This window comes from Mustela nivalis (assembly GCF_964662115.1).
Source record: "Mustela nivalis genome assembly, chromosome: 2".
NCBI classification, from domain to species: Eukaryota; Metazoa; Chordata; class Mammalia; order Carnivora; family Mustelidae; genus Mustela; species Mustela nivalis.
In genome coordinates this window covers 161,007,434-161,024,419 of record NC_139021.1, presented here as the reverse complement: position 1 = coordinate 161,024,419, position 16,986 = coordinate 161,007,434, and the positions used below count along the sequence as shown (strand labels likewise).

The 16,986-nt window shown below is 54.3% G+C and overlaps 2 protein-coding genes across 2 annotated transcripts; one reads left to right on the top strand and one right to left on the bottom strand.

Moving 5' to 3' along the window:
* The first annotated feature begins 1,492 nt into the window (after positions 1-1,492).
* Positions 1,493-12,600, top strand: PITX3 (paired like homeodomain 3). The gene is made up of 4 exons (XM_082719093.1): positions 1,493-1,710; positions 10,525-10,654; positions 10,830-11,032; positions 11,605-12,600. The coding sequence occupies exons 2-4, from the start codon at positions 10,537-10,539 to the stop codon at positions 12,190-12,192; spliced, it is 909 nt and encodes a 302-aa protein (XP_082575219.1). The 5' UTR covers positions 1,493-1,710; positions 10,525-10,536; the 3' UTR covers positions 12,193-12,600.
* Positions 12,601-13,085: 485 nt separating this feature from the next.
* Positions 13,086-16,554, bottom strand: ELOVL3 (ELOVL fatty acid elongase 3). Its single transcript, XM_082722440.1, has 4 exons — positions 16,240-16,554; positions 14,901-15,032; positions 14,104-14,255; positions 13,086-13,844 (listed from the first exon to the last, which is right to left on the bottom strand). Exons 1-4 carry the CDS (start codon positions 16,338-16,340, stop codon positions 13,417-13,419), a joined length of 813 nt encoding a protein of 270 aa, XP_082578566.1. The 5' UTR covers positions 16,341-16,554; the 3' UTR covers positions 13,086-13,416.
* Between the last annotated feature and the right edge of the window lie 432 nt (positions 16,555-16,986).

The following is a 16,986-nucleotide window of genomic DNA, read 5'->3' as shown; positions in this document are numbered from 1 at the left end:
CCTGCCCATGGGTCCTGTCCCTGTGCTTTAACAAAAACAAAACGGAAAAAGAAAAACAAAACAAAACAAAAAAAAGACAGGGCCAGGTGCTGAAAGTTTTGTATGCCAGGCTAGGGAGTTTAGCCTTTAACCTGAAAATCAAGAGCCATTTAAGGGCAGAGACATGACTGGTCCGATTTCCTTAAGGAGCATACTATGTTATAGGGCTAGGGCCCTCAGAATCACTCAACCTACCCAGCCTGACTCCACATGTTCCTCGGGACAACTGCCCTGTTCTTGCAACTCCCTAGCTAGCAAGCACCAAGGCCATACTTTGCCCACAGGATTTAACTTGGTATCACCAGGGAGATGCCAGTCCTCTTTTTTTTTTTTTTAAGATTTTATTTATTTGACAGAGAGAGATCATGAGTAGACAGAAAGGCGGGCAGAGAGAGAGAGAGAGGGAAGCAGACTCCCTGCTGAGCAGAAAGCCGGATGCGGGGCTTGATCCCAGGACCCTGAGATCATGACCCGAGCGGAAGGCAGCGGCTCAACCCACAGAACCACCCAGGTGCCCCGATGCCAGCCCTCTTAAAGCTGGGAGAGCATACCGGGGCAAAGCCAAAGGTGCAGACTAACAGGTGAACCACCCAGACCTGAGTGCCCAGCCTAAGTCCTGACAGGGAGAGTTTCCTTTAATTCTGAGGGGTAAAAGGGAGTAGAGGGCGTGATAGTTGTTGGTCAAGGTCAAACTCCGTGATGGTGGCAGGGTTAGAATGTTGGTAGCAGGGTTAGAATGACTCTTTGGTTTGCCTCATTGGAAACCTGTTTTGTCCATGAAGCTGCCTTACTTGGAAGAGAGGAAAGGTTGGGGGTAGGGGGGAGACAGCCGAGAAGAGAAAGAAAGATGTGAAGAACAAGAGCACAGAAAAAGATACATTAGTCTTTCAAAGTGACAGGAGGGAGGAGAGGGACAAACAGCAAGAGCAAGCGGCGGAGGAGAAAGAAGAGGAAAGAAAGGCAAGATGTGGGAGGACTGGAGCAGAGACAAAAGCGCGGAGAGACAGACAGCGACAAGTGGAGAAAATCTGCGAAACGTGAGCGGCAGCAAAGCGTTGAAACCCGGTGGCCTCTCCCGGACAGTGCGTCTTCCAGGCGCCCCGGCTGCCCTATCCCCCGGCACCACTGCACATCGCTCAGAGTGGCGGCCTGGTCCCAGTTCTCCGGGGCCACCAGGGCCTATACTCTCGCCCTCTGGATACATGCTCAGCTCCGCCAAAACGTTCTTGCTCCGCGAAGTTTCAGCCACGTGGGGAGGGGCGTGGCCCAGATGCTGAGGCGTGCCTTCGATTGGCCAAGGGGCGGGTTTCTTGGCGGCGCGCCGGCCGGACTCCTCCTCCAAAGGCGGGGCCTGAAAATTCACAGCTGGAAAGGGTGGAGCCCGGGCGGCGCAGCTGGAAGGGGGCGGGGCCCGACGCTCCAGGCTTGCCGCGGCGGGCTGGGGGCGCCCTGGGCTGCCATAAAGTGAATGGGCGCCGGCGGGGGGTGGCAGTCCGCCGCGAGGCTCACTCTCTCTCTCTGCGAGTCCGAGAGCGCCGGAGCAGAGCGGCGGCCCGGGCGCAGGGGGGCGGCCCCCACCCCGGCCGGGTGCCCGGCCCCTGGCCCCTGCCTGCCCTCCAGACTGCCGCCGCCGCCGCCGCTGCCGGGAGTCTGCCTGTTGCAGGACTCACTGTGAGTGCTCGACCGTGCGGGGACAGGGGCTCATGGGGACGAGGGGCCACGACCGAACTTCGGGATCCCCAAAACAGGACCTGGGTGGCTGAACTGGGGAACGGTGCTTGGGGAACGGGTCTAGACTGGGAGGGCGTACTGCAGAACCGGGGCCGGGACTTAGGAAAACGAAAACTCAGCGTCGGGACTCGGGGGACAGACAAGAGGGAGACTCGAGGGATCCAGAAGGGAAGCCGGAGACATGAAGCCAGGACAGGAGCTCCGCGAAGCAAGGAGTAGAGTGGGGAAATCATTACCAGAAAGCGCCCTGGAATTCGGGGGCGCGGAGCAGGCAGCCAGGGAGCGGAAGGGGTTGCCGAGGCCCTGGCCAGCGGGGGGAGCTGGCGGCGACCGCACAGCGTGAGGGCAGTTGGCCGCTCCGAACGCCCCTCGCCCAGGGCTCAGATTCTAGGGGCTGCGAGCAGGGGTGAGTCTGGTCGCACAAGCTTCTCTTCCCCGCCGCTTCGCAGTTTGGATAGGAGCCGTGTTGTGGAAGCCTGGCAGCGACCGGGTCAGATGGCCGCTGTGCGGGCGGCAGGGCCGAAGCGGGGTTAGCCCTAGTGACTAGGCGGCTGGGCTGGCATGTCGGGCTTGGGGTGTCAGGGTTCGGATGGGTCTCGGCCTGGAGCCGCATGGAATTGGACGGAATGTCCGCAGCGCGCGGGGCTCAGAGCGGACAGAATGTCCGGGGAGGCTAGGTGGGTCTCTCCGGAGCAGGCGCTGTGTCCGGCAAAGGCGGACAGAATGTCCCTGGCCGAGTGGCATGTCTATGTACCGGGCCGCGCCTTGTCCGGCTGCGTGTGCAGTGGGGTTCGCTGTGGTGGGTCGCCTCAAATGCCGGCTCACACTTTGCAAACTACTTTCTGCTTCTAGGGGCTGCGGGATAGGGGTGAGAGGGTGCTGGGAGCACCCGAGTGAGAGTAAAGGCCTGGCCTTGGAGTGCGGTGGTGCTGGAGGACATTCTCTCTCCAACCCAGACTAGATCTGGGCATCACCCCCCACATCCAGAATCCAAATTTGAGGAGAGAAAGCCAATGGCAGGACGGCTAGTAGAAGACAAGGGAAGCGGGAAATGAACCACAAGGGCAAGGGGAGGGTAAGGAGGACTCCAACACAAGCCTCCTTGACAGCTTCCGTTTCCTCACAAACTCTCAGAGTCAGTCCCTAATTCCAAAACAGCTGATCAGACAGCCCTGGACTCCTACCTGGTTGTCAGCAGGCTAAAGGCTCCTTCCAGGAGCCCAGGCCCGAAGAGAAAACTGCAGCCCTTTAGCAAAGCAAACCCTGTGGTTTTATTTCCCTCTTGGCTCTCTCAACCCCACCAGTCCCAACACCACCCTGATGGCTGAGAGGAAGGAGGAAGGACATACATGGAATCCAGATTCTGGGGTCAACATGGGGCCTAGAGGGCCCTCCAAGACTGGTTGGGAAGGATGTCTCAGCCCTACCCAACTGTCCCTTTTGTTTTCTCTGTAACTGGGAAAGAGCCCTGATTCCTTTGGACCCATACAGTGACCACCCACGGTGACCCCAACTCTTTAACCAGAGCCCAATTAAGCTAAAGGGAACAGAGAAGAGAAGAGAGAACTTTCCCAGTCTGTGCAAGTGAGCAAAAAACTGGGCTGGGGACTGAGTTTTCATGAGATAAATGCAAGCTGATGCATTTAGCAATCAGTAATCTAAACAAGTGGGTCTCAAACTCTCAACCTCCACCCATGAATGATATGTAATATGTATTCCCCACACTCTCACCTCCATTCCTCGGTTTTAAAGTTTGCTTTTTCAACCTCTTTTTGGTCCTTGTCTCCCTTTGATAAATATAAAGTTATGCCCCAATTACTCTCACCATATTCTAATACATTTTTCAGGCACTTGTGCTCCCATCACCTTTAAAAAATCACTGAAATTATGAGTGAAATGAAAGTCTCTGAGTCAGGAAAGGAATGGGGAAGGCATTGCAGATGGTTCCCTGAAGACCTTAGCCCAAAGTTCTGCATTTGTCAAAAAGGCCAAAAAGCAATGGCATTATAACGAAGACAAGTGGAAACAAAAGACAGAACTTTCTCCCATCCTTGCATAAAACCATGTGGCTGAGTGCATGCCGAGTCACTGGATTTTGGGGAGAATGTTATGGACCTAAAGAAGGGTCAGAGAATGATCCACAGAATGGGGAGTCAGGGGCTGCTAGAGAGAGCAAACTTCAAAGTTTAGGCCTCTGGAAGGTGAAATAAGATGGAAGTCCACAAATAATGGAAGGCCTAGATAAACAGATGTGTTTGCTCCCCAAATCCTGAAATGGGAGATGAGGGGGCCTCATAGAACTGGAGGGATGCAGGCTCAAGATGGATAGGAAAATGCACCTTGGCACACAGTGGGCGGCAAACTTTCAGAGCTCCTTTCCAGAGGGGAGGTAGAGGCAGGAAGTGGAAATGGAATTCTTCAGGGCTTGGGAGGATCCATGCATGTCAGAACCACAAACAGCTGCTGGGGTAGAGGGGGCATGGCATGGAAAGAGCTCAGACCCTGGTTTTAGGAGAACTGGATTCGAATCTCTTCAATCTGTGTCACCTTGGACAAATTTATCTTCTTAGAGGTGAAATGAGGATGGATATTCCTACTACCTGAGGTGGCTGTAAGAGTTAAATGAAATAATGTCTTTGAAAACACTTTGCAAATGGAGAAGCACCACAGAAGTAAGAAGCATTATTGCTATTATTATGATGCCCAAACCATGTAGGTCCCCTGTAACCCCATTTTGCTTGGAAGGATGGGGTCTCAAGTCTTAGAGAAGCCCAATAGCACCCTTGATCCAGACATGGGAAGAGTCTCAATGACAGATGGAACACCCTATACCAAGCTTCCAATGCCAGCTATTACCCCTGCACCTCTCCAAGAAGAGTTCTAAGGAGCTCCCCTAATGCTTAACTCCAAATATCCTGATCTGATCTCTGCCTGCCTCCTGATCAAGGATGTGAATATGGGCCTGGCACACAGCCCAGGAGGGGAAAGGCGGGCAGGCTGGAGCTGAGCTGGGGATAGGCATGAGAGAAGGACAGAGCCACCCAAATCTTTTCTTCTCCATTCGCTCCAAATAATGCATCCTAGAGTGTGGGGAGGAAGAAGGCAGCTAATCTGAAAGATCCATTAGGTCCTGAGCTTTGGGATTATCTGGAGTGTCTAGCCCATGGTCATGGGCAGGGACCCATGATGAGGATGATGGGAACAGAAAGGGAAAAAAGATAGACAGTGGGGGGGAGTGAAAACTGCTCTTAAAATTCTCTCCCTTCCTCCATTGTCCTCCTCAACGCCTTCTTTACATTTTTCAGTTAGGTTCCCTCTTTCGCACCTTTCCCCTGCCCAATCCATTCTGCTCACCACAGCCAAATAAAGGTCCCAGAGATGCTGTTCTTATGTTTCTCCCCTTCCTACAAGCCTCCAGTGACTCCCACTGCTTGGAGTACTGCTTCTCAAAAAAGGAGGAATGAGGAGAGCAGGCAGCGCAAGAGTAGAAGGGCCATGACGTTGCAGGCTAAATGTGGCCCATCTTCCTGGTGCAATGATGTCACTTGAAGACGTCACTTAAAGATGTGGAGAGAGAAAACTTTATATATTTTTTAAGATTATTTATTTATTTATTTGACAGAGATCACAAGGAGGCAGAGAGGCAGGCAGAGAGAGAGAAGGAAGCAGGCTCCCTGCTGAGCGGAGAGTCCAATGTGGGGCTCGATTCTAGGACCCTGAGACCATGACCTGAGCCAAAGGCAGAGGCTTTAACCCACTGAGCCACCCAGGCACCCCGAGAAAACTTTATTTTTATATCAAAATGACTACACTTAAGCATGGAATAGAATACAAAACTTGCTTCAATTTTTAACATAAGGCTGGAGATCTCAAAGAAATTTCATACTGGTGGCAGCTGCTTGAGGTCGTGCTCCCAGTTTCCCTGAGGGATGTTCTTTCTTACTGGTCTTGGGGGGGGGGGTTGATGGAAAAGCTGGAGATGCTCTAGCTTAGACTTTATCAAACCTGAAGCACCACCCCTTGCCCTTCTCTGGAGGCCCCCTCAACCTGACCTGTTTTCCTCTGATGCTCTCCCATTGACCACACCGAGACCCTGGCGACATTAGACTGCCTGTTGCCCTCGGAACCTCCTAGCTCATTCTCAGTAGTGCTCTATTATTTAGAAGCCTCTGCTCCTTCTCTGCCTCCCCAGTTCCCAGCTCTGCCATGTGCTACATTCTCTGAGCCCCATAACTTGATACCACCTTACATGGGCTTCTGTCTCTTTGACCTCCCCCCAGTGTGAGAATTAGGCCTACTTAGCCCATCATTGGCTATCCTGTTTGCCTCCCCAGACTGTAGGCTCCTAGAAATTGGGATCTGTGCCTTACCATCCTTAGGGATCTGTCCTGGCACCTAACACTTGCTGAAGGAAAGAAGGAAGGAAGGCGAATGGTGGGTGGGGGGGACCATTTCTCTGATCCCTAATTTACCCCTTGCTAAATTAACTCCATCAAATCATCGCTGCCTCCGCTCGAGTCTTAGGGTTTCCTCTTGGGTCTGTGACCTTTGTCTACAGCTGTCTGATTTGCTCGCATGTGCTCACGGCAGCTCAGCAGACCAGACAGGTTGGGTCCTCAGCATCCCTAATGAACTGAAGGGCCTTACTTCAAACGCAGGTTTCCAGCTGGGCACCACGCTAGCTAAGGACCCTGGCTTATATTCTTTTACCAACTTGCTACTTGCTGAACTGAGCCACAGTGCCACAACTCTATCCCTTCCATCTTCCAGGGTTTTCTCCCATCTCAGTGCTGGGGTACGCCTCCTGCCCGAGCATCATCATTGCAACTGCTTGGGGTCTCTCTGGCGGCGGCCCTGATTTGCCCCTTTGGTGTCAGGGCGAAAGTGGGTACCCATGGCTGTTGTCTTCTTGCCATGAGCTTGGGTCACTTAGAAACCATGACCTCCTCTCTCTGACCTCTCTAACCTGGGATAACCTGTGCTCTCCACTTCAGTATATCTTGAATATTTTGTTTTCGCTGTGGTCCACTATAGGCTTCCTGTAATCCCAGGCTGTGTTTCAGAATCAGAGCACACCTGCAGGTCCTTTATTCTTCCCAGGGTAGGACTTGTCACCCTGACAGTGTGGAGCCTCACCCCTATACCCCCGGTAGGGTGTGTCAGGGAGGCTGGAGGGGGGACCAGCAGCCCTCCCAGAGCTGGACTTAACATCCCTCTGATCTCCTGACTCTCTCTGGTCCTGCCTGGTGTTTCCTACCAGCATCCAATCCTGTAGCTTCCAGACCTACTGCTTGTCCCCATCCACCCAAGTGAGGAGAAGCCCCTGGCCTCAGTCCCAACTCCCCAGCTTCCTGACCTCTAACAGTTTGGGGGAGCTTAATCCTCAGCCAGCCTGTCTCCAGCTCAGACAACAGCCTGGCGCCCCCAGCCTTTGCCTGGCTAGCCCACCCGGACGCGAGTCTGCGGGAGGCCTGTGCCCCCACTGTCTAGCTCTCTGTTGCCTGCCTGGCTGTAGTGTTCTTGCCTTGTCAGTTTCACAGGCAGGACTCTTCTCGGCCTCCACCCCTCTTTCCACTAGTCCCACACCAGTCAAGAGCCTGAAGGTTTCCTTCTTCCCTTTACCAGTGGCTCTTGGCTTCGGTTACTCTGCCCATTTTGCTGTTACTTTATTGGCTGGGCCCTCCTTTATGTTCAGGGTGGAGTATTCACAACACACCTTTGCATCTCACTCTCAAATCCAGCATACCTGCCTTTTTTTCACCAAAGGAAATCTTCAGTGGGTGATACAGGGTCTCGGAAGGTAAACTCAAGCAAGGGCGGAGACAAGGATGACATCTAATTTACCACTCTATCCTCAGTGCCTTACTCAATGCCCAGCTCATAGATGGCACCAGAGACATCTGTTCCGTGAATGGCGGGGGGCAGGGAAGCAACTTGGATAGAGTTTTGTCCCCTTTCATCTTTACATTATGTTGTTTTTTTTTTTTTAAGCCTTCTAACAGTACTAAAGGTAGGTAGGGAGGGGAGTATGATCTCCATTTTAGAGATGACGAAATATGTCCAGAGAGGTAAAGTACTTTGCCAAGAACAAATTGCTAGTAAGTTGGGGAGCCAGGACATGGACCCAGATCTTTTATCCCCAAACCTAATTTCTTCTAGCTATTCCAGATTGTTTTCCTATGAGGGTCCTGGGCAGTTTCCACCCTCTACTTCCAAGCCATCCTCTTCCCTCAGACTTCTCCCCACCCAGGGAAACAGACTCTATACTCGGGGGATTATGGCCCCTTAGGCCTCCTCCTCCCTTACAGAGTCCTTAGTTCTGGGACTGAGATCTGAGGTTCAGAGGGGCCAGGAAGGAGGGGGGGAGTGGAGAGTAATGGCGAGCTCCAAAACAGCCAAGGCAGCTGTCCCTGTCACAGAGAGAGGAGACTGTGTGACGGTGTGGGTCTGTCTGCCTGAATGTGGGAGCGCATGTGTGGGAGAGTATGTGTTTGTATGCCTCTAACTCCAAGTCCAAGTGCTTATTTTGTCTGAGTGGGGGCTCGTGTGTGTCTGCATGTGTGTCTGTCTGTCTCTGGAAATACACAGCCTGAACTCTGCTTTCTCGGCCTCATCTCTTGCTCTGGCCCTTATCTCTCTTCACCCTGCCTCCTTCTGCTGCAATGGAGGGTGAAACGGAGACACAGGTATGGAATGCTGGGGGAAGGGGAGTTTGGAATACTGGAGTTCTGGAGCCAAGGCCAACTGGAAAGACAAACGGCACTGGTGGGATTTAATTTTCCCTACAGGTGACCGAATCGTCCCTCTTTTCCCAGCGGTGTTGTTCCCATGGCCTCTGGAGAAGCCAGGGGGATAGCTTGCCTTTTGAGAGCACCTTGGGTATAAAGTAAGAGGAGATTTCAGAGCCCCCCTTTTTCCAGCCCTCAGTTCTAAGCCTTTTGAGCTCTTTGGAAAGAACTACTAGTCAAGGCTGCCACAGGTCTCACCCAAGGGTATCTCCCTTCTCTCAGAGCATCCCTGGGCCAGCCCCAAGCCTCTGACTCCTGACCTTAGACCTGGAAGGGAGGGGAGCTGAGTATCCCTCACCCCTAGCCTGACTTCTCTCCTTCCCTGTTCCCTTCAGTCCTCCCTCTCCAACCTCGGAAAAAGTCCAAGTCTAGACCCCACCCCTTTCCCTGCAAACAGAACAGGGGCTGACTGCTTCTCAACCTCCTGCCTTGACCTCTGTTGCACCCCCAGTCTCGTTTGAGAGGTTGGGGGGGCAGCTGTCCTCCTTCAGCTGGTTGACGGGTGCATTTCCATGTGCAAATACAGGCCGCTGCCCATCTGTGCCTCCCAGAGTGAGGCTCCTTATAAATTCAGAACAGCCAAGTGACACACATCTCAATCTAGGCTAATCCGCCACATTAATGCCACCCTGCACAGCCTGGATCAAGTCCCTGTTAATGGAGAGGCAGATGGACCCCTCCTACCCAGCTCTTCACCCCTGTTCCTCTGTCTCTAACCTCCTTTGGTTCTCCTCTGATCCAGAGGTGTCTGTCCAGACTTCAGAGCCTCACTAGTGCCCCTTTCTCTTCCTCCCACCAGGGGGTGCTTGGGAGAGCCAGCAGCAAGGGGGACCCTGCTGGGGAGACTTGGAGAGGGACCTGAGCCATCTCCTGGGCCATGTCAAGCACGGCTTGGGATAGGGAATAAGGGCGGGAAGGTGGCTTTAAGAAGCTCACTTTTGCTCCTGGGAGCAGGGAGGTAGGAGTGCTGGTGGAGGCTCTAGTAGGAGTGTGATGTGTGTCTGCACAGACACAGAGGCAGACGAGGCCAGGACACCTAGGGATTTTCAAACTTGTTTTTGATCCTGGAACCCTTTCTTCAAATGCTGTCTCTCTAGAAAGTATAAACAAAACAGGCCAAAGCAGGACTGCCCTGGTTGAAGCAAATCCATGCAAGGCCAAGCTAGGCTTCTATCCCTGAGGCTGGCCCCAAGTTCCAGTCCTTGAGGGGATTTCTGAGTAGGGCCCCCAGGAACACAGTTTGAAAAAGCAAATGAAGAAAAAGCAGTAGCTTACGAGTTTCCCAGACCTGGTTCAGATCCCAGCTTCACCATGCACAAACTCTGTGAGCTTAGTGGTAACTTCAAGTCTGTTCCCTCACCTGAACAAGGGTGATATTTAAGATAGATGCATTCTTGTGAGGAGAGAAATAATGAGGCAAAGGCCCATAGTAAGTATTCATAAATAATAGCAGTGATTATCCGTATGCCAGACATATTGGGCCTGGTTCAAAAATCAAATCTGTCCCACGGGAGAGTAACAGAGGTTTGGGCTGTGTTCAGGTGTGATCAGCCGAGGGGCAGGTGTGAGTTTGTGGGGATACTGGACATACATGTGAGAAGGAACCAAAGTTTTGGAAGATGTGGTGTGCAATTGCATGGTTTCCATGCAATAGCATCGTTTTCCTTAGCGGATTCAAGAAGTGTCTATTGCACACCAACTGGGCCCCAGGCAGAGTTCTAGCTAGGTGCCCAGCAGTGAACAAAATGCAGTCTGTGTGCATGTCTGTGCATAATGCCCCTGAGAATACCCCCTTCTCCCCTTAGGCTGCTGTTTCCCTATTCTGTCCTAGGGTACCCCACAGAGGGGTAGCTTTATGTCGGTAGCTGAGAAAGGGGCAGTGAAGTTGAGGGGAAACACTACTGGGAACCAGTTAACTGCGAGATTTTATCCCCATCCACCTGATCCGTGTCCTGTCTCCTTCCAGAGTCCTCCCTCCATGGAGTTCGGCCTGCTCAGCGAGGCGGAGGCCCGGAGCCCGGCCCTCTCGCTGTCAGATGCGGGCACTCCCCACCCACCCCTCCCCGAACACAGCTGCAAGGGCCAAGAGCACAGCGGTGAGCGCACCCCCTACCGGGGGTAGGGGAGATAACAGTTCAATCCCTCCTGGGGGTGACATCTGGCCGTGGGGGAAGGCCGGGTGGGAGTGAGCGGTCAGTGGAGGAGGTCCTGGAGCCACAGAATCCGCGCAGGCCTGGGCGCCCTGTGACCTGCCCCCACCTCGGCCCCCAGACTCGGAGAAGGCCTCGGCTTCGCTGCCCGGCGGCTCCCCCGAAGACGGCTCGCTGAAGAAGAAGCAGCGGCGGCAGCGCACCCACTTCACCAGCCAGCAGCTGCAGGAGCTGGAGGCGACCTTCCAGAGGAACCGCTACCCCGACATGAGCACGCGCGAAGAGATCGCGGTGTGGACCAACCTCACCGAGGCCCGCGTGCGGGTACGGCCCTCCCAAACCTGAGCCCTCCACTACACGCCCGCCCCTGCCCACCCCCCAACCCCCGCCCACCTTCCCTCTCCAGCCCGGGCCTCCTTCTCAGCCGCCGCTCAGCTAGCAGCCCTGGAGGCCTCAGCCGGCGCTCCCTCCCGGATTGACTACCCTCGGCCCCACACCCGACGGGCCCCTGCCTCGGTCTGCTGCCCTGCACAGCCTCCTTTGCACCAGCCTCCGGCCTCTGCTCCACTTCCATCCACCCTGTCGCCCCAGGCCGCTAGTTCCTTCTCCCACAGCACTGTCTCCCGTGCTCGTCTTCACTCTTCTTTGTCTCCATCCTACGTGCCCCCGCCCCAGACCCTATCGCCCTGACTCAGTCCTGTCGCCCACTCCTGTTCTCAGCACCCGGACTCGGTGCGCTCCTTCCACCCACAGCTTGGCTGCCCCACTTCCGTTTCGTTTCTCTTCGGCACGGTCCCGGCCCGAACTCCGGGCTTTGGGATCCTGCCGCAGCCGCGCGGACCTGGGCCGGCCCCCGCCCGGCTCCGGCCCTGACACCCTTTCTCCAACGCCCGCAGGTGTGGTTCAAGAACCGGCGCGCCAAGTGGCGGAAGCGCGAGCGCAGCCAGCAGGCGGAGCTGTGCAAGGGGGGCTTCGCCGCGCCACTCGGGGGGCTGGTGCCGCCCTACGAGGAGGTGTACCCCGGCTACTCGTACGGCAATTGGCCACCCAAGGCGCTCGGCCCTCCGCTCGCTGCAAAGACCTTCCCGTTCGCCTTCAACTCGGTTAATGTGGGGCCTCTGGCTTCGCAGCCCGTCTTCTCGCCACCCAGCTCCATCGCCGCCTCCATGGTGCCCTCGGCCGCAGCCGCCCCGGGCGCCGTGCCAGGGCCCGGGGCTCTGCAGGGCCTGGGCGGGGGTCCCCCCGGGCTGGCTCCCGCCGCAGTGTCCTCCGGGGCAGTGTCCTGCCCTTACGCCTCGGCCGCTGCAGCCGCAGCTGCAGCCGCCTCCTCCCCCTACGTATATCGGGACCCGTGTAACTCGAGTCTGGCCAGCCTGAGGCTCAAGGCCAAACAGCACGCCTCTTTCAGCTATCCCGCCGTGCCCGGGCCACCCCCGGCCGCCAACCTCAGTCCGTGCCAGTACGCCGTGGAACGGCCTGTATGAATGGCCCGGTCTGTCTACCATCCCCGAGGGCGGGGGCGAGAATTCACAGCCTCCCCCGACTGGGGTCCTCTTGACTGGCTTGCGCCTACCCCGGGGTCTGAGAGGGGTGCTGGGGCATCTCGGGGAGGGAGTCGCGGCCAGCTCAGGAGAGAGACTACCCCCTGCCGACCCTGAGGGTGGACTGGGCTCTACACACAGTCCACACCCCTGGGACTAAGGCCAGGAACAGGGACCAGTTCCGCGGGGGCCAACTGACCCTTGGCCCACCCCGCCTTCTCCAGACTCCCCTCCCCCATTTTCAAAGATAAACGAAATAAACGTGCGCGGACTGCCAAAGGCCTGATGATTCAGAATTGCGGTTGAGCTCCCGCCCCTCATGCTACCCCATGTCTAAAGGAGTGCACATGAAAGAAGTGAGGCCCGGCTGCACCGGGATGGGGCAGCTGGGAGATTCCTGGAGCAATGTGGGGCACGTGCCCTGCGTGCGAATATATAAGTGTGGTTTAGGGACTAGCTACTTGGCAGGCGTTGGCCAAAACTGGTGCTGAGGCGCCACCTCGTGGTCGTATGGAGGATGACTGGAAGTTCTGGTCAGGAACCCTTGCTGGTGTCAAATCTGCAACTTAGGAAGTTTATGACCTTAGATAAGTTAACACCGCCTTCCTGCACCTGTTTCTCACTGTTCCTATGAGGGGCTTGGATCTCTAATAGCAATAAAATTCTGGTCTGTAACAGACATTTATTAAGTGCCTACTAGGCCTAGAATTATTGTCTGCATGTGTGTGCCTCTCATCTTTCCACACACCTTCTTAGGCTTCTCAGTGATCACCCTGCTGCCAGCAGCCCTTTCCCGTCACAGCAGTCCTCTTCCCCCAAATCTCAAAACCCCAGAAGACTTGTTGGAATCTTTAATTTAAAAATGGAGCAAGAGGAAGATTTCTGGGTAGAAATATAAATAACTCAGCTCTGGGGATCCTCCTCAGTTCTACCCCCATCCCAGGGCTTGCTTGGCCTTCACATTAAAAATGGAAACATCAAAGTACTAGATTACACCCCTCCCACGGCTGACACTTCTTGCCTGTTATAACTTCCTGCCACCTTGGAGCACAGATCCCATGGGAAAAACTATACGGGGAAGGCCTCCTAATTATTCTCCCAAACCTAAGATCAACTCCTTGGTGCCATGGCAGAGAGAAAAACTGGGGCTCCTTTTTCTCCAGCTTTTCACTGGCTCTTGGTCTTGACTTTGACTTTGGGCACTATGTAGGTTTGGTGGAAGAAATGGGCAAAGAGGATGAAATAGGTCGTATACAAGACAAGGGACCAGAAGCAGTGTTCCATTGTGGTGTGGCATCCCTGTTCCTGTCTCCAGATGTAAGTTAGGATGCCAACAATTGTTCCCATAAACATCTGTAGGATCTGCAGGCTGGTGACGAGCATAGGTAACCATGAGGGGGACTTCAGTTTGGCAGCCCTCAGAGTGTAGTACAGGTACATGATGGCATGCACACCAAAGTTCATGGTCATGAACCAGCCTCCTGCAGATACCTTGTTCTTGTATCCAAAGCTCGTATACACTAGCACTGAGCTGTGGTGGTACCAGTGCACAAAGATGAGTGGTCGCTTACGCAGGATGATGAAGGCCGTGTCTCCTGGGAAATGGAGAGTCGTAGCTGGCTTACCACCCTGTGTTGGGACCACCCTCCTTGATGGATATAGGGACACAGGGGGAATTCTCAGGGCATGGAGAAGGGTCTTTGTGGCAAATAATTTAAAGAGGGGCTTGGGTAAGAGGTGTTGTTAGGACCCAGGGGGTGGGGAAGGGACTCTCCGTGTAATGGGAGAGGTACGGGGGGCCTGAGAAGGGATGTAGTTGACTGGGCATCAGAGAGACAAAGCCTTGCCACTCACCAAGTTCAATAACCTTGCTGAGAACAAAGAGACAGGACCAGAATCCAATTACAGGAGTGTCGGCGTACTTGGAGAAGCACACAGTTTTCTTTGGGCTCCCCCTAAGTACCAGGGCAGCCATAGAGCCCCATGTCCTCAGTGCCCCCACGATACTGAAATGGGACAGAGGAAAAGGGTGTAAGGGTCATCCCCAGACACCACTTCACCCTTCTCCCTTGGCTTGTCAGGTCACTGCCTCAAGCTCCACCATTTACCCCCTTCCAGCAGAATGGGTCACAGCTTCTGAGATCCTGGGGCCGGGATCCAATAAGTAATCTAGAGGAGATGAGGGCTGGGGAAGGACCAGGGAATGCTGGAGGATGGGACTGAGAGTTGAGTTAGGGACTAGGGTTAATGGGATGAGTAGGAACCTGGGAGGGGATAAGGCATGGAATCTGGGAAGGAGGGGCAAGAGAAGTTATTGGAAGGTATTGGGAGAGGGTGTTAGATGTTGAGAGCATTAGAGGCTGGAGAAAATTGTTAAAAGTACAGACTCCATGAGCACAAGTGGATTCATGAGAGAGAGAGAGAGCAGAGGTTGCCAGTATGGGGCCTGGGGAAGAAGGAAAGCAGGGTAATATGAGAGGAGGATGGAAGCTGGGGAAGGAGCTGGAGCTGAGGGAATGGGTTAGGGAGAGAGTTAGAGGAAAACTTGGGGCATTGACTCACTTGGGGTTTCCAGAAAGCTTTTAGGGATAGAATGAGGGTCTAGGGTCTACAGGATAGTCAGGGAGTGGAGATGGGGGGGGGGGTCTTACCTGAAGATTGTAAGGCCGAGGGACCAAAGGATGAGAGGCCCCTGCAAGTTGAAGCCCTTCCGTGACTTCATGTAGTTCTGCCCCACAAAGATGAGTAGCAGGTAGACCAGAGCTATGAGGAATGAGGTTGCCCTGGCAGGCAGAAGGCAGAGGGGATGGGCTTATGGGTGGGTCCTGGTTAGAGGAATGCCCACTCATCTCTCAGGGTCAGTGCTCTGGGTTGGAGTCCCAACTCTGCCACTTACCAGCTGCGTGACTTTGGAAAAATAACATTCCCTGACAGTGTTAAGGTATATAAAGTACCTAGCACAGGGCCAGGGCTGTGTACAGGTTTCTGTGATTATTGCTCTCAGGGGAATTGTGAGTGAGTGACAACTACTGGGTCCATGTCTAGAACCAACCCAGGACTCTGGTATTTAGAAGAATGTGGCAATAGTTTCTGCCTGTTTGGGTCATGGCAAATTGTCAATCCACAAACTGACAAAAGTCAGTTCACAAACACCTCTGAGGAGGTTTAGGGCAAAGTCAAAGAGACTGGGGAAATCCAGACAGAGGTTCCCAACTGTGTCTCCTTTTCCATAGCGGGGGACAATGAAGCATTTGGAGAACAATGTGATAATTGTGAAGGGCAGACTGTCCCTGGGCACCAGCACTATGCCCGCACACCTGCACACACAGCCACAATGGACAGAGGAGAGTCGTTCTAGAAGGTGGAGAGGAGGAGGAGTTCAGATCAACCCCTTCCTCAGAGATCATGTCTCACTCCCCTCTTTCCCTTCAGTTTCCATCTCCTACTTTCCTCAACCCATCTTCTTCCTTTCTCCCTCTCTTCCATCCTGTCTCTTCCTCTCTCATTCTTTCTTTCCTCCGGATCTAATCTCTGAGATGTCACGCTTACTGCACCTTGGACAACAGGGATATGGAGACAGTACAGGGGAGCCCCACACCTTTGCTCTTTAAGGAAACCGACGCAGGGGTGCCTGGGAGGCCCAGTTGCTTAAACGTCTGCCTTCAGCTTGGGTCATGATCCCAGAATCCTGGGATCGAGTCCCATATCGGACTCCCTTCATTAAAGAGCTTGCTTCTCCCTCTCCCTCACCCCCTGCTCATGCTGTCTCTCTCTCTCTCAGAAAAATAAATGAAATCTTAAAAAAAAAAAAAAAAAAGAGGAGAAGGAGGAAGAAGGAGAAAAGAGGAGAAAAAAAGAAAAGAAAAGAAAAGAAAAACAAAGAAAATCATCGCAGGCACCCAGCATCTCCTCCCCCACGCCAACCCTCCCTAAATAGCAGTCGTTAAGGTCAGGACCCTGGCACTGCCCTTCGCCTTCCCCAGGTCTCACCAGTACTCCTCCAAAAGGGGCCTCATGTCCCATAATATCTCGAAGTTGTAAGGCTCCAATATCTGCTCTGTTCCGTCCGAGGCATTCATGGCTGTGAACATTTAGTTCTGCAGATGCCGAGGTCCGGAGCTTGAGAAGCTGGGCTAGAGGTTAAGGGCCCCGAAGATGGAGCGAACTTTGGGGCAGGACAAAACGCACGCGGGACCCAAGGAACTCCGCGGCTAGCGAGGAGCGTCAGATTCAGGCACGTGGGCCACACTCACACAACTTCCATCGCCGCAGCCACTGCGGTTTATGAAGCTGATTGCAAAGCTGCGGGCCTGGGGTGGGAGGGTGGGGGCACCGCGGCCCCTCCCAAAGCCAGGCAGTTATCCAATCTCGACTAAGATACGCCCCTGTCCTGCAACTCGCTCTCTGATTGGTCATCCTCAAGGGCACCTCCCCCAGGGGTTTCTCACAGCCTAACCCAAACGCCTGTCACAGGATCCCACCTGGCCCACTTTCCCATCCTTTTCTCCCGCACCTCCATGCCCAACTGCTTGGCTTAGCTCCTGTGGTCTTGCCGGTGCCCGGACAGGCCAGTCTTCCCCTGGTACAGCCAACCATACCCTTTGCCTCAGTTCGCTTTAATCCTGACCTACTTGGCAGTGAGGAGACAGTGGAGATGTCCTCAGCCTCTGATGCCTCCGTTCAGTAGTAATTCGGGTGTCAGTTTCCCGCCTCCCTGAGTCCCTGGGGAACCCAGAC

Bases quoted from the DNA above. Each gene is read 5' to 3' on its own strand.
- PITX3 (XM_082719093.1), top strand. From the start codon at position 10,537: ATGGAGTTCGGCCTGCTCAGCGAGGCGGAGGCCCGGAGCCCGGCCCTC. The intron at 10,655-10,829 runs GTGAGCGCACCC...CTCGGCCCCCAG, and splicing joins CAAGGGCCAAGAGCACAGCG to ACTCGGAGAAGGCCTCGGCT. The intron at 11,033-11,604 runs GTACGGCCCTCC...CAACGCCCGCAG, and splicing joins TCACCGAGGCCCGCGTGCGG to GTGTGGTTCAAGAACCGGCG.
- ELOVL3 (XM_082722440.1), bottom strand. From the start codon at position 16,340: ATGTTCACAGCCATGAATGCCTCGGACGGAACAGAGCAGATATTGGAG. The intron at 14,256-14,900 runs GTAAGACCCCCC...GTCCCATTTCAG, and splicing joins CTCGGCCTTACAATCTTCAG to TATCGTGGGGGCACTGAGGA. The intron at 13,845-14,103 runs GTGAGTGGCAAG...TCCATTTCCCAG, and splicing joins CAGCAAGGTTATTGAACTTG to GAGACACGGCCTTCATCATC.